Source organism: Harpia harpyja, chromosome 8 (genome assembly GCF_026419915.1).
Source record: "Harpia harpyja isolate bHarHar1 chromosome 8, bHarHar1 primary haplotype, whole genome shotgun sequence".
NCBI classification, from domain to species: Eukaryota; Metazoa; Chordata; class Aves; order Accipitriformes; family Accipitridae; genus Harpia; species Harpia harpyja.
This window is the reverse complement of record NC_068947.1, coordinates 35,279,514-35,291,818: the sequence shown is the minus strand read 5'-3', so window position 1 is coordinate 35,291,818 and position 12,305 is coordinate 35,279,514. Positions and strand designations below refer to the sequence as shown.

The 12,305-nt window shown below is 36.7% G+C and overlaps 1 protein-coding gene across 4 annotated transcripts in view; it reads right to left on the bottom strand.

The window, feature by feature from the left end:
* CADM2 (cell adhesion molecule 2) overlaps positions 1 to 12,305 on the bottom strand; it is a 701,199-nt gene that overhangs the window by 71,472 nt on the left and 617,422 nt on the right. For all 4 annotated transcript variants that reach the window (XM_052794467.1, XM_052794469.1, XM_052794468.1 and 1 more), the window contains one exon: positions 265 to 443. In XM_052794467.1, the coding sequence (XP_052650427.1) occupies positions 265 to 443 (179 nt within the window). The remainder of the gene's footprint in view (positions 1 to 264; positions 444 to 12,305) is intronic.

Sequence of the window (12,305 nt, the reverse complement as noted above, 5' to 3'; positions counted from 1 at the left end):
AAAAGATTTTTACAGGTGCTTACTTTGCAAAAAGTTCACAACATAAGTGAATATATTTTGTTTAAACTGTATGAAGAGAGGCATGCCAATAAAAGGAAGTAAACACACTCCCCACAACTAGATGATAGCATCAATGAAAGTGCATTTATACTTCCAGCTTTTTCTTGCTATTCTTTTGGTAATGATCATAAGCAACTAATTGTATTTTCTTGAAATGCTACATATGCATAACATGCACCAAAAAACTAACAAGAACACACTCACCATGTACTATCAGGACATATTCTGTGCTGTTTCGGCCAATAGGATTTTTTGCTTCACATCGGTATGTGCCATTGTCTGTTTTGTTTAGGAAACTGATGCTTAGGACTCTGCCGTTAACAACCATTCTCTCTGGATCTGGTAGTTCTCCACCATCCTTTGTCCACAGTACTGGTTCTGGCCTGTTGGATCCAAAGCAATGCATTTAATCAGATACATGAAGCATGTACATGCAACACACGTCAGAAACACTAGCATCAGAAACTTATGAATAGTAACCTGCCATCAAAGAATATTCAATGATCATTTAAGTTACTGGATATAATGAACTGTCACTATTACAACCTCACCATCCTGCATGGGAACTACTAAAGAAAGTGAAAGAACAAGCAGGGAAAAGAACAGAAACAGAAATGGAAACAGAATGGTACTGGAATAGGCCAAGATCTTTCCTAAATTAAAAAATAGTTCTCGCAAGGTTTCAGTGCCCACAGAACAGCAAGATGCTTGGCAAGCTAAGTAAAAACAGCTTTCTGTTTGTGTGATGAGCAATATGGTCCCGTGTGGCTGACAGGCATCAGAAATCATGCAAGCAGGCTGAGGTAGATGTAAGTGGTTTGTAAATGGATTCTAAAATTATTTAGGCCATTCACATTCACAAGTGTACTTGCATGCACTGAGTGTTTTTCCTGAACCAGGCATAACAGTCTCAAAGTGGCACATCTTACACATAATCTAAATTAGTTTCTGTTGCTGCATTGTGTCACAGCCCATCCCTTTTTCCACCCCTTCTGCATCCTTCCCTCAAATAATTGCTTGTTACGCATGTTATCACAAGCAATATAAGATTTGACTTAAAATCCTGGATTTCCTTCTTTTGTGAAACCTTTCCTCTTGTGACTCATGAACTCGCATCAAACCGGCCAAAGGCAAAGCACTGACAGCGATAAGCCCCTAGCCAAGCTAAGGGCACCTCAGAGAAGGGAACTGACCATCTTGCAGATTCACATATACCTTCCCACTGGCAATACCTAACTCTTTCATAAAGACTCTCAAGAAACTCCACAGTTCATGAGATCTGCCTAACAGACAGCAGGATGTATTTATTACCAGTATGCAGTCTTTGCTTACACGTAACAAGATCTACTTTCAAATTTACAGGAGAGATATCACCAAAAAGACAGGTCTGTGACTGGGAATGAAAGGCTGGCTTACTGAATCTTGACTATCTCACAAACAGAGCATCTCAGGTCCTTAGATACTAGTCACTAAAGCAAGATACATACAGCCCGGCGATTCACTGCTACGTTACTTGTATCTGGTAGCTTTGTACACTATAACCCAAATAGCAATCCCTTTCTTTTGGGTACACAACTTTAGTAATTTCAGTCATAAGCAGCTCTAGATTTGCACATTTATTTGGTATGAGAGTACTACACTATATTTTCCTCTTGAAGTACACAGTTGTATGACTAATAAAACAAAACATAAAAAACTGTTATAAAATCAGCAGATGGCAAATTACTCGCTAGTCTTACTCAAGAAATACTTAATTTCATTAATTTAAGCAGGTATTTAGAGCCTATTAAATATAATAAGTGTTAAGAATTAAACCTAAATACCTAAAGAGAGACTTTTTGTCAAAATGTCGCCTCAGGCACAGAAAAATAGTTCTAATGACTGCAATGACATGATTTTCTTTTAAGTTAGGCAAGAGATGTAAACAAAGTGAATTTTTCTGAAGTACACTTACTGCTACATAATTTATATTACTTTTAAAAGTAAAAATACTATAACTTATGTTTCTCTTCAAAGATAACAGATTTCTACCCATTTTAGTAATATTTGGATGAAACCTTGTTAAATTGTTGTTGAACTTGTTACCTAGACTAGCTCTTCTCTGAAGTTATTATTTTTTTAGAAAATCATATACTCAGGGAAGAAAACAAGATTCACATAATTTTAAACAAAGGATTAAGAACTGTCGGTGTAATGGGCCTTATTTATACCTTACCGTAAATATGTCTTAATACTCTTCCTAAGTGCACTTTCAGGAACTGGTATCTAAATACACAACACACAATATACACGCTTTCTTTCTGCTTAATGTGGGCAGGGAATCTATATGTCCATGCTGCTGCAGAAACATTGCCTTACAGAGTTCACAATATTAAGGTGCGATTTGCTTTGATATTTTAAGGTGGATTTGTTCAATTTTCTAGCAAACTCCTCATTGTTCCCCATTTACCAGTTTACTGTGAATCTGTAATCCCAGGAGTGGAAACTCTGAAACACTTCTGCTACAATGTGCACCATTACCTTCATAAATGGCATGTTAAGGCAACTTCTGTGCAGTGGTAATTTACAGAACTTATGTTTTAAATTGAAATTAGATGGCACATCCCTAGGGGAAAACCCATAGGACAACAAATAAGTATGAAATGGAGCCTTAGAAATAAATTATTCAGGGCGCTTTGTCACATTGTAATATACCAACTCAAGTCTTATACAGAGTGCTTAGCTATGGTTGCAAAATGATGGTGGCAGAAAGATTGCAACTTAGAGAGAGGCAGATCTACATACTCTGGGTGTGGGGGAAGCTGCTAATTAACAGTTAATATTAAGCCATCCTGTGCTGGCTTAGTGGCAGCAGCAGAGTAATTCCTGGGCAGCTGGCCCACAGTCAGCACACCATGGTGGCCAGGCACAGCTCTCACTCCATCTCACCACTCTCAGGGAGGACGGTGCCTAAAGCAGCAATTCTGTCACAGCCACAAAATTAAATCTTGCCTGCACTGCTGGGAAGCTTTGAGACACTCTGGTCTAAACAATTCATTAGTTAGGCAAAATTGACCTAAGAACATGAGACATGCTCCCAGGCCGGCATGCTGCTGTGGTCAGTGATAAGGGGACCAGCTGTTTAAGGAAAGCATGTGAGTGTGGCCATTTTCTGTGGTCCATATCCCCCTGTAGTCTGCCAGCATCCACAATCATTCTATGGGGGATGTTGGAGGGCACATCTCTTGTTCTCTTTTGTATCTTCTTAGTATTTAGACACGTTGCCTATGGATGTCTCTAATATCTTTCTGAATCTCCTTATACTGTCTGTCAACCCCGGCTCCTGTGGCAATGAATTCTGGAAGTTCCCTACCTGCTGTGCAAAAATGTATTTACTTTTATCTGTTTTAGACTGATCTCCTAGCAGTGGTAATGAATATTGCAGGATATGGTAAGTAACACTTCTGCATATTATAACCTTGTTATAAGTTATGATAGCTCTGTACTTAGTAGGCCTCTCTCTAGCCCTCTTTCTCTGTCTGAATTTAATACCTTTGGAGTTTATTGGCGGGGGGGGCAGAAAATCACATGAAAAAGGGGTAAAAGAACCATAAATTTAGAGCATACTGGCTATTCCTTGACAATTGCTTTAGTATCTTCATAGTCCAAAGCACAAATGCAGCTGAAACACTGATGGGGAAGTTTTCCTTCTGTGACACAAGGCACAGAGAAGTGTGAATTCCCCATAGTTTATCCTATTGAAACATGTTCATGGGGGCAGATCCAGACAGAGGTTCTTTCTCTTACCCAACATTTTGAAAGGGTTCTGGCTCAGCTGGGGGATATTTAGGTTTGACATTCTAAAACACCCAGCAAATATGTACACTCCTAATATTGCACATTTTTCTCCATTGCATACATCTCCGATATTGCAGAATTTCAGCTTTTCTTCACATTCTAAAGAGTTACCATAATGCTATCTATTACTGTGTGGACTGGAACAAACAGGGTATCCCTGTGCCTTGCATTTGTGCTTACTTCAAACTGAATCACACTTACCAGTTTAATCCCCATTTTTCTCAGACAATCCTGAAAACATCTTTCTTGGAGCACAATAGCTGTAAAGTCAGAATGAGCACTGAGGCCACTAATGCAATTGCATGTTACTACCTTCACACATTTCATGGCACAAACAAGCTTACTGACCTGCTCTGTCCTAACAGGAGTGTACAGCCTGTTAGTACCAATGCAGTCACCCAAAAAACCAAGTCTGCCCTCCCTTTTTTTTCCCCATCTTGGATGAGAGGTGCTTTTCTATATCCCTGGTTTAATCCCTCCCATGTGGATGCGGTTAAGTAGAAATCAGCTGTGCTACCATTGAGACCCTTCACTGGGTTGAGGGAGGTAGCAGAGCTGAAGCACCAAGATGATGTTTTCTTCCCCAAAAGACAGCTCTGCTTCTGGCTTACCTATTCTAATTTGCTCACAGTGTGACACCTTGTAAAACAAAACCAAACAAATTAAGCATGCTGTACTGAAGAAATTCTTTCAAAGACACAGCTCAACTGTGACAGCCCATGCTATTTCTTTGTCTAGCGTGTATTGCTTTTACTGATTTGGCTTTGCATGCAGCTGCCCACAGTGGCACTATCAGGACTGTGTTAAACTGAAAGAAGCCAGAGATACTAATCACAAGCATACTAAAAATCCTTAATTATGACCAGTATCTTCTCTGCCAGCCCCCCAAAAGAAATTTGAACTGTCTCTCTGCAGAACTGCTAAATGGGCTTAGATTTTGGTATAAGTTATGTTTAGTCCTAGTAGAAAGGCCCAGAAGCTTTGAGTAACTGACTTGCAAAAGGGAACTGGGTTTTTGGTATAAATAAATGATTTTGTTAACTGTCTTCATGTTAGCCTCAAAACTTGACACAAAAAGCAACAGATTTTGGTATTCTTTCCCAGTCAAACTGAAATGGGACTGCAATGAAGACATCAAAACACTGGTAACATGTTCCAGGATGATTCATGTTTTATATTGTGGAACAGGATTTTTCTTGCAAGTAACTTAAAAAAGAATTTGTAAATAAAGCAAAATTATTTTCTAATCCTGACGCTAAGAAACATTTTCTCCCAAAATAAGTCAGAGAGAAAGGTAAGGGTAAACTGGAATGTGTTGGAAAAAAAAAAAAGTTTTAAAAACCACCGTCAGATTTGATTAGAAAAAACCACTTAGGCACAGACTTACCTTTTCAACAAGTGTTTATGTAACATGAAAGTCAACAGTTAACATTTAAGTCCATGTTAATATTTTTGATAATCTAGAACTTTAAAGTTACACAGTAGCATTTTAAAACAAGTTTGTTAATTTTCCATCCATTTCTCCATCCTTAACCAAAGGACTGTGATGTTTCAGTGCTTCCCTATAATCCTCATTTCTAGCGATATCTTTATGTCTAACCATTACATTTATCTTAACTTAGTCTTCATTTAAAAATGATACATAGATCTATCGTATCACCTCTTCTTTCTGAACAAAGTGAAGTTAAGCAATGCAATCCATTCTCACTTGAAACTTCTTGGCTCTATTCATTTTTGTTGCCCTTTTCTGATTTTTGTGTACAGAAAGGTCATGTGCAAAGTGTTCTTCATTGAGACCTTAGTAAACAACACTCAGATAACTTACTGGCCCATAATACTAGCATAGGATAACCTTTTAATTTCCCTAAGATCACATTCAAAAAAACCCCAAACCAACAACAAAAACCAGTGCCAGCCTTTTACATCCTCAGTCTCACTGAGGATATTGTTGTCCATCTGGGTATCTAAGTATCCTGTCAAAATTTTGTAGCCAATGTGGGTAAAAATAAGAAAGATGGCAGAAGGATTTGTGGAACACTAACAAGACAAGTAAATTCATTATTTTGAGTATGGCCTCTTGAACAATGCCTTTTTCTTCTCCAACCAGGGGCACACTTGTATTCTCTGAAGTCCATAAAAACATAATCTAGTGGATATGCTCAAATGAGTAATGGAAAAGGTATCACTACATTTATCAGAGCATTTTTTTGTTCAAGTCCTGGTGCAATGTTAAAAGTCATCTAAGAGAATGATTCCTTCATTAATTTGAAATGTATAGTTTCTCTGTATTGAGAATCTAGATTTTTAGCTTTGTCAGTTAATCATCCAGTTGAAAGTTTAAAACCTGGGGGAACTTCTTGTTTATATAAAGTCTCAGTCTGATGAGTCATATTGGGATGGACTGGTTTGGGAGCATTTCATCTATCAAAAACATCAATATCCACAGTCACTAGCCTTTCATAAAAGGCTTGGATAGATGGGTTTTCTTTTATGAGATAAGAACTCTCTGGGATTTTGTAGTTCTGCAACGCTTGATTAACCTTCATAGAGTGTTTGTGTCCCCAGAAGAATTAGTCAAGAATATCCTAAGTACCTTTTATGAAGTTCTCTTTTTTTTAAGAAGAGATCTTTGAACATCTGAATTGACTATTATATTTGTCTCTTCTCTTATAAGCATCACAGCAGAAACAACATAGCCTAAGAATATTTATCATGCCCTATACCAGTGTTTTTAAAATGTTTACAAATTAAATTACCAACATATGGTAAAAATGAGGTGGCAACAAAATATAGATTTCCACTTTTTATATCATAAAAGTTTGACAGGAATTCACAGCTATAAAGACAACAGGAACAACAAGAAATGTTGAAGATAGTTGCAGTGTATTATGCCTTTGAAAAAGCTGCTTAAATGATGAACTCAAAGAGGTGACAGGAATCTCAAACAGTGTTAGCATTCATCATTTAAAGAAAAAAAAAAGAGAACACCAAAAAATAGAAAAAAAACCCCAAAAGATAGCAGAAAAGGGAAGAAAACAAAGAAACCAACCAACCAACAAAACAAACAAATGAAACCCCATACACCTTCATCCCTTACCTTCTGTCCTGGATACAGATAAAGCCTTTCTTTTGTCCATCACAAATGCACTTGGGTGACAGGCCTCCCTGCCTGTAGCTTGCTTTGGATAAATCAGGCAGTCCTCTCACCTTCAGATTGGCTCACTGGATTACAGTTGCTAACCATGTTGATACAACAGACTAAATTTGCAGCTGAAAGTCCTTACCCCTCAGCAGCTTGTGACAGCAACTGATTAAAGTGACTGAGGAAGAGTCTTTTCAAAGCAAAGATATTTATTCTTTTACCCAAAGATACAAAGTATAGATTGTTAAGGGGTAAGAGAGTAATTATTCATATTTCCCCCTATCTACACTTTACGTGTAATGCTGCTGGTCTCTGTCTGGATAGCTTTTTCCCAATTGATCACCAACCCATTATAATGTTAACTTCTTTGAAAGTATTTATCTGTATTTTTTCCCCTTGCCTTTGTGTATTTCTTGTGCCTCCCCACCCTTAAATATTTCCTTTATGTTAGTAATTTTCAAGAAGGCAAGGCAATATCAAACGAACATCCTGAAAAGTGCATAATCCATATATATATGTATATATATGTATATATATATGAAGTTTCTTCCAGTATTATTCACAAGTTTAATATGGGAGGAAAAACAGGACACCAAATTGGTGTGCTCAGTGCTGTGGGTGATCTACTGTCTTCCCATGATCCACATCAGAAGTGAAAAAATTAGTTCAGAGAATTGTCATTCATTATCAATAGTCACTGTGTGTGTGTTGGAGAAGCAGTGTTTTGTCAGCGTTTGTTTAGTTGTGCCAGCACTGCCAGCCGTTCAGCTTTGAAGGAAATGCAAAACCAGAGAGCTCACCAATGTGCAGTATGGCTGATGGGTCAATATCAGAAAAAGCTTCGTTGTGATATTGTGCAATACATCAAAACTGAGGTCAAGTCAGCAGATTTTCTCAATAGTGGAATACATAGGAATCCATCGCTGTAGTATGTGATAACACAGTTACTTAAGTGATTTCTTATGTCCCGAATACCAGAGCATGCAAATGGCCAACTCAGAATAAATGCAGTGAGACATGAAATCAAACTGCACATAGTTGGTTGCTAACTCCATTTATCGCCCCAAGTACCTCTAACTATTCAGAGTCAGAAAAACACTTACCTAAAAATGCATCCTCTGTTTCTGTTATAAAGATTTCTAAGAACATACTATAATCATTCAGCTTACATGTTTTATTTTGCCAGTTTCAGCAGTGCTGCTCCTAATGCTATTAATTTCTTTCAAGGCTTTTATCTGAACATCTTATCCGCTCTCCTCTATTAGAAGGAATCTCCTTTTTGTCTTAGAGTTATTAAACTCACCTTGCAATGAAATTACCATTGCATGCCATAAAAATAACTTGCTAAACTCTTACAAATATCATGTGTCTTTAAAGAATGCAAACAAACTGTTTTGCCTTACATTTTTTAGTAAGTTCTGAAGGAGACCTCTGCTAAAAGTTCCTCTATGTGGTCATAATAAACTAGGAAAAAAAATTCTAAGCAAAACTGTCCTCTTGATCTGGAAGAGAAATATGGTCTATTTTGTATTTCTTAACTTTATTGATCATTTCCCCTCTGCCTGGCTTCCCTCCTCTCCTATTAGAAGATACTCAGCCCATGGTTAGGCTTGACTGCCAAATGAGCAAGAAAGAAGACAGTTCTGGCTGCAGAGTTCCTACTTTCCTTACAGCCCCCTGTTATTTAAGCCAACACCATGAGCAGAGGTACCAGCAAATCCTGATCTACCTTTCCATTGTGACAGACAGCTAAATCTTCTTCTAATAATGGAAGGTTTGCAGAGATGCTCAGAAAGACAGCTTTTGTAATTGATATTAATAACTTCAAATCCATATATAAATTTATTTGCTGAGTTGTACCCTATAAATTGAAAAGCTTATATTTTTTTTCTGATTAACATGAGAAACCCTATTATCTTCAATTTACATAAGAACTAAAAACCTTTTTTCAAAGTTCATAGCCTCTACAAATCACATGGATCTCCTGTAGAGTGAACAAATTCAGATTTTATGTCTTAAAGAGCTTCATTACTCTTAAATGGAAATTACCTATAAACTCCTGAACTATTGACAAAAGGTCTTAACTGTGTGCCAGTGCATAAAGATAGATCAGGATTGACAGGCATCAGCTATCACTTAAGGCTTACAGTTCATGCTGACTATTTAAATTATTCAGCCTGTGTTTTTAAGTAATCTTTCTATTTTCTACTTTTTTCTATCTTTCAGCAATTACCATTTCTGCAAAACATTTTACTTTGATTATGCCATATTGAGAAACTGTTCCAAAAGGTATTGCACCACATAGTGTGCTTTATTTCCTGAGCGTAGAACTTCCATGCCACAACACCTTAGATTATACACTAAAATATGAAAGTGCATTAAAATCCTAGCCATACAAATCTAGTATACGTTCTGTAGTGGAGCCTTTTCTGATTCATATGAACAATGATATTTTGTCCAGTACTACCCTAATGACTTGAGAGTACTGAAATGAGTAAACTCTGAGTGTGACTTTATAAGAATTCTTAAAAAAAGAATATTAAGTTTTCACTCGACATACTTTTTGTTAGTACTTAACAACAGACCACATGCAGAATACTTTCTGCTCTTGAAGTATTAAACTTGGAATTATATTTAAACCTACTTTGAGGATCAATATCACTAAGAGCAGAAGTCCTTTGGTTTATATGATAGTTGCCTGCTGCAGCTACCATTTTTATACTAACACAGAAGTGTAATACTTTATATCATTCCAATACATAAAACATATTTTCTAGTAGCAAGTTGCAGAGAAGGCAAATCTATGAAGTATTCTAAATATCCAGTCTTTTCAATGTAGTGTAGGTTCAGACATCTGTGTTTCAGGATAAGCTGTAGCAAAGTATTTTTAACTCTCATGGAAGTGCAAAATGTATTTCAGTTCTTATAGCTGTTTTAAGAATATTTAATTGCTTACTGATTGCCAGTCTTATTATGGTGCAATGAAATCTGTGAATGATTTCAGACTTCATTTCCAAGTTTGTGCTCTAAAACAAGAAAATAAATCCAAATAATATTCTTCTAAGACATTCAAGTTTTACTACTTGTATATAAAAAAGAATTAAAAAATACTTCTATTTTTAATCTTTTGATGAACAATACTCTCATGTTTAAGTTTCATCATAAGGCCTCAGAAATCCTTCATTTCTTCATTCCTGTTCTACGTTTAAACCAATTTATTGTGGTACTGATATTTTCCCAAGTATACATCCACTACTCTTCCAAGCCTGACACTTTGTCTATAGGCATACTTTTGGATTTTATCAAAAATTATTTTCAATTTTTTTTTTTTTTTTTTTTGAGATCTGAACTCTTCAGATCACTTGTAAAATTTCCTACAGTCTTTAAGTGTTTTATTGTTGTTGTTATTATTGGTATCCAACCAATTTGCTGATTTCTGTAATGGAACTTCTTCATCAGATTAAGTGGTAGATCTTGTGGCTAATTCTCTTCAAGAAACTAATATCTCATTGTCTTCACTAACAGATTTTTTTTCTTCCTTTTTTCCCCTTGATATTTAAAACTGACCACAATTTTCCTTACACCTACTAGGCCCTGCCAGTATTTTGATATGGCTGTACTTGTGGGTTGAGCTCTTCAATTCAAAATTGCTTTCTTTCTGAACAGAGTAATACAATAGAAATGGTTGCACTTTATATTAGATGTGTGTATGATGTATATACCCTGTATGTACACAATTTTTAGGAGAAGGCTGCCGGTTTCCATTCTACAGCAGCTGTTATTCACACACTGATGGGACGCTGCCAGTAGGCTTTTTAGGCCAGTCTTAGAAAGGAAAAAAGAAAAAGGAGGTAAAAAAAAGGTGTTGCAGATCTGTGTCTTTCTTGCACTGGAGTGTGTGCTCCATCTTGCATATACACAAATGTTCACAGTGAAAAAAGAAGAGAAGAATCTTGTGTTTATACCCTCCACCTTCTTGAGACAAATTAAGATTAAAAACACTGCATGCTTTCTAAGGGGCTGTTGATTTTCTCCACCTTTTTCTTGGGCATCTGTCTCTGCTACTTCCTTAGTCAGAAAGTGGGAGCACTGCAGGTGTGCTAATTTTAATGAGCTTTCATAGCAGAGAACAATAAGTGCCTTCAGCTACCTGGTCTGTACAGTGCCCATTCTATAACCTCACCTTCTGGTTTTCCATTTTGCCCAAATCTCTCCCACATTCGTCATATACTCCATCTATTTTCAAACTTTTGGTGTCTCATTTCATCCTCCCTCTAATTTTTTGCTTTCTCTGAACCTGACCAACTTCCCAAACAACAGATTGGACATTTCTACTCTTTTATACTTTCTCAAGTCTTCAGATGTTTCTGCACTGGGCAGGCAATTACTCCCATGAAAGGCAAAATTTGCTGAACTACTTTATTTCTGCCTTCTATCAGTTATGAATGTAGAAACACAAAATGGAGGAGGGAGAAAGAGGCTGCCATATTTCCAAACTTTCAAGGCCAGACCATGACTTAGGGGCAAACAGGGAACTGAAGAATACAGGCACACCGATTACCATAAACAAAAAACGTAAACCTCTTTAAATATACCATTAGAAGGTCAGGAAATAGGCACTGACTTCATCTTTTTCAGATTTATTCTAAAAGAGACCTGGATGTTTTAATGCATTTTTAGTACTTCAAATCAAAATGCCTAGTATTTTAGAACATTTTTAGTAGCCAGGTATTAACCACACTTTTTCATATGTATTTTAAAGTCTGAGGCTCAAAACATGTTAAGTTCAAAGAAAACACTATAACCTCTACAGCTTTCATAAAAAGTGCACTTTAAAATCTGCTGTCTGTAGAAAACAATGGTATGTATGGCTATACTGTTCATTTTGTGTTGCCTGTTTATAAATAATTTATATTTCTTTTAAATTTTAACCAGGAAAAAAAAAGTCCTCCACAGAAGTGTAACATCTCTTTCAAAAAGATTCCTGAGGCTAAAAAGGCAGGAGAGGTGTAAGCTAGTACAGCAGCAGGAGAGAAAAAAATACATTAAAAAATCTTATGTCATAAATCCTGCCTTACTTTCTGGGGAATGGAGGCCTGGCAGAAGTGACCACCACCGTCAGCTAACTCACCCTAGCTCAAGGACAAGGTACTAGGTAATACTTTGCAGGGAATATCTGTGGGTCGGCCTGGACTTGACCACAGATTAGATAAGGTGTTTTCCAATTTCTATAAAGTAGCAAAGATGCTGCTTTTGTATCAGAAGT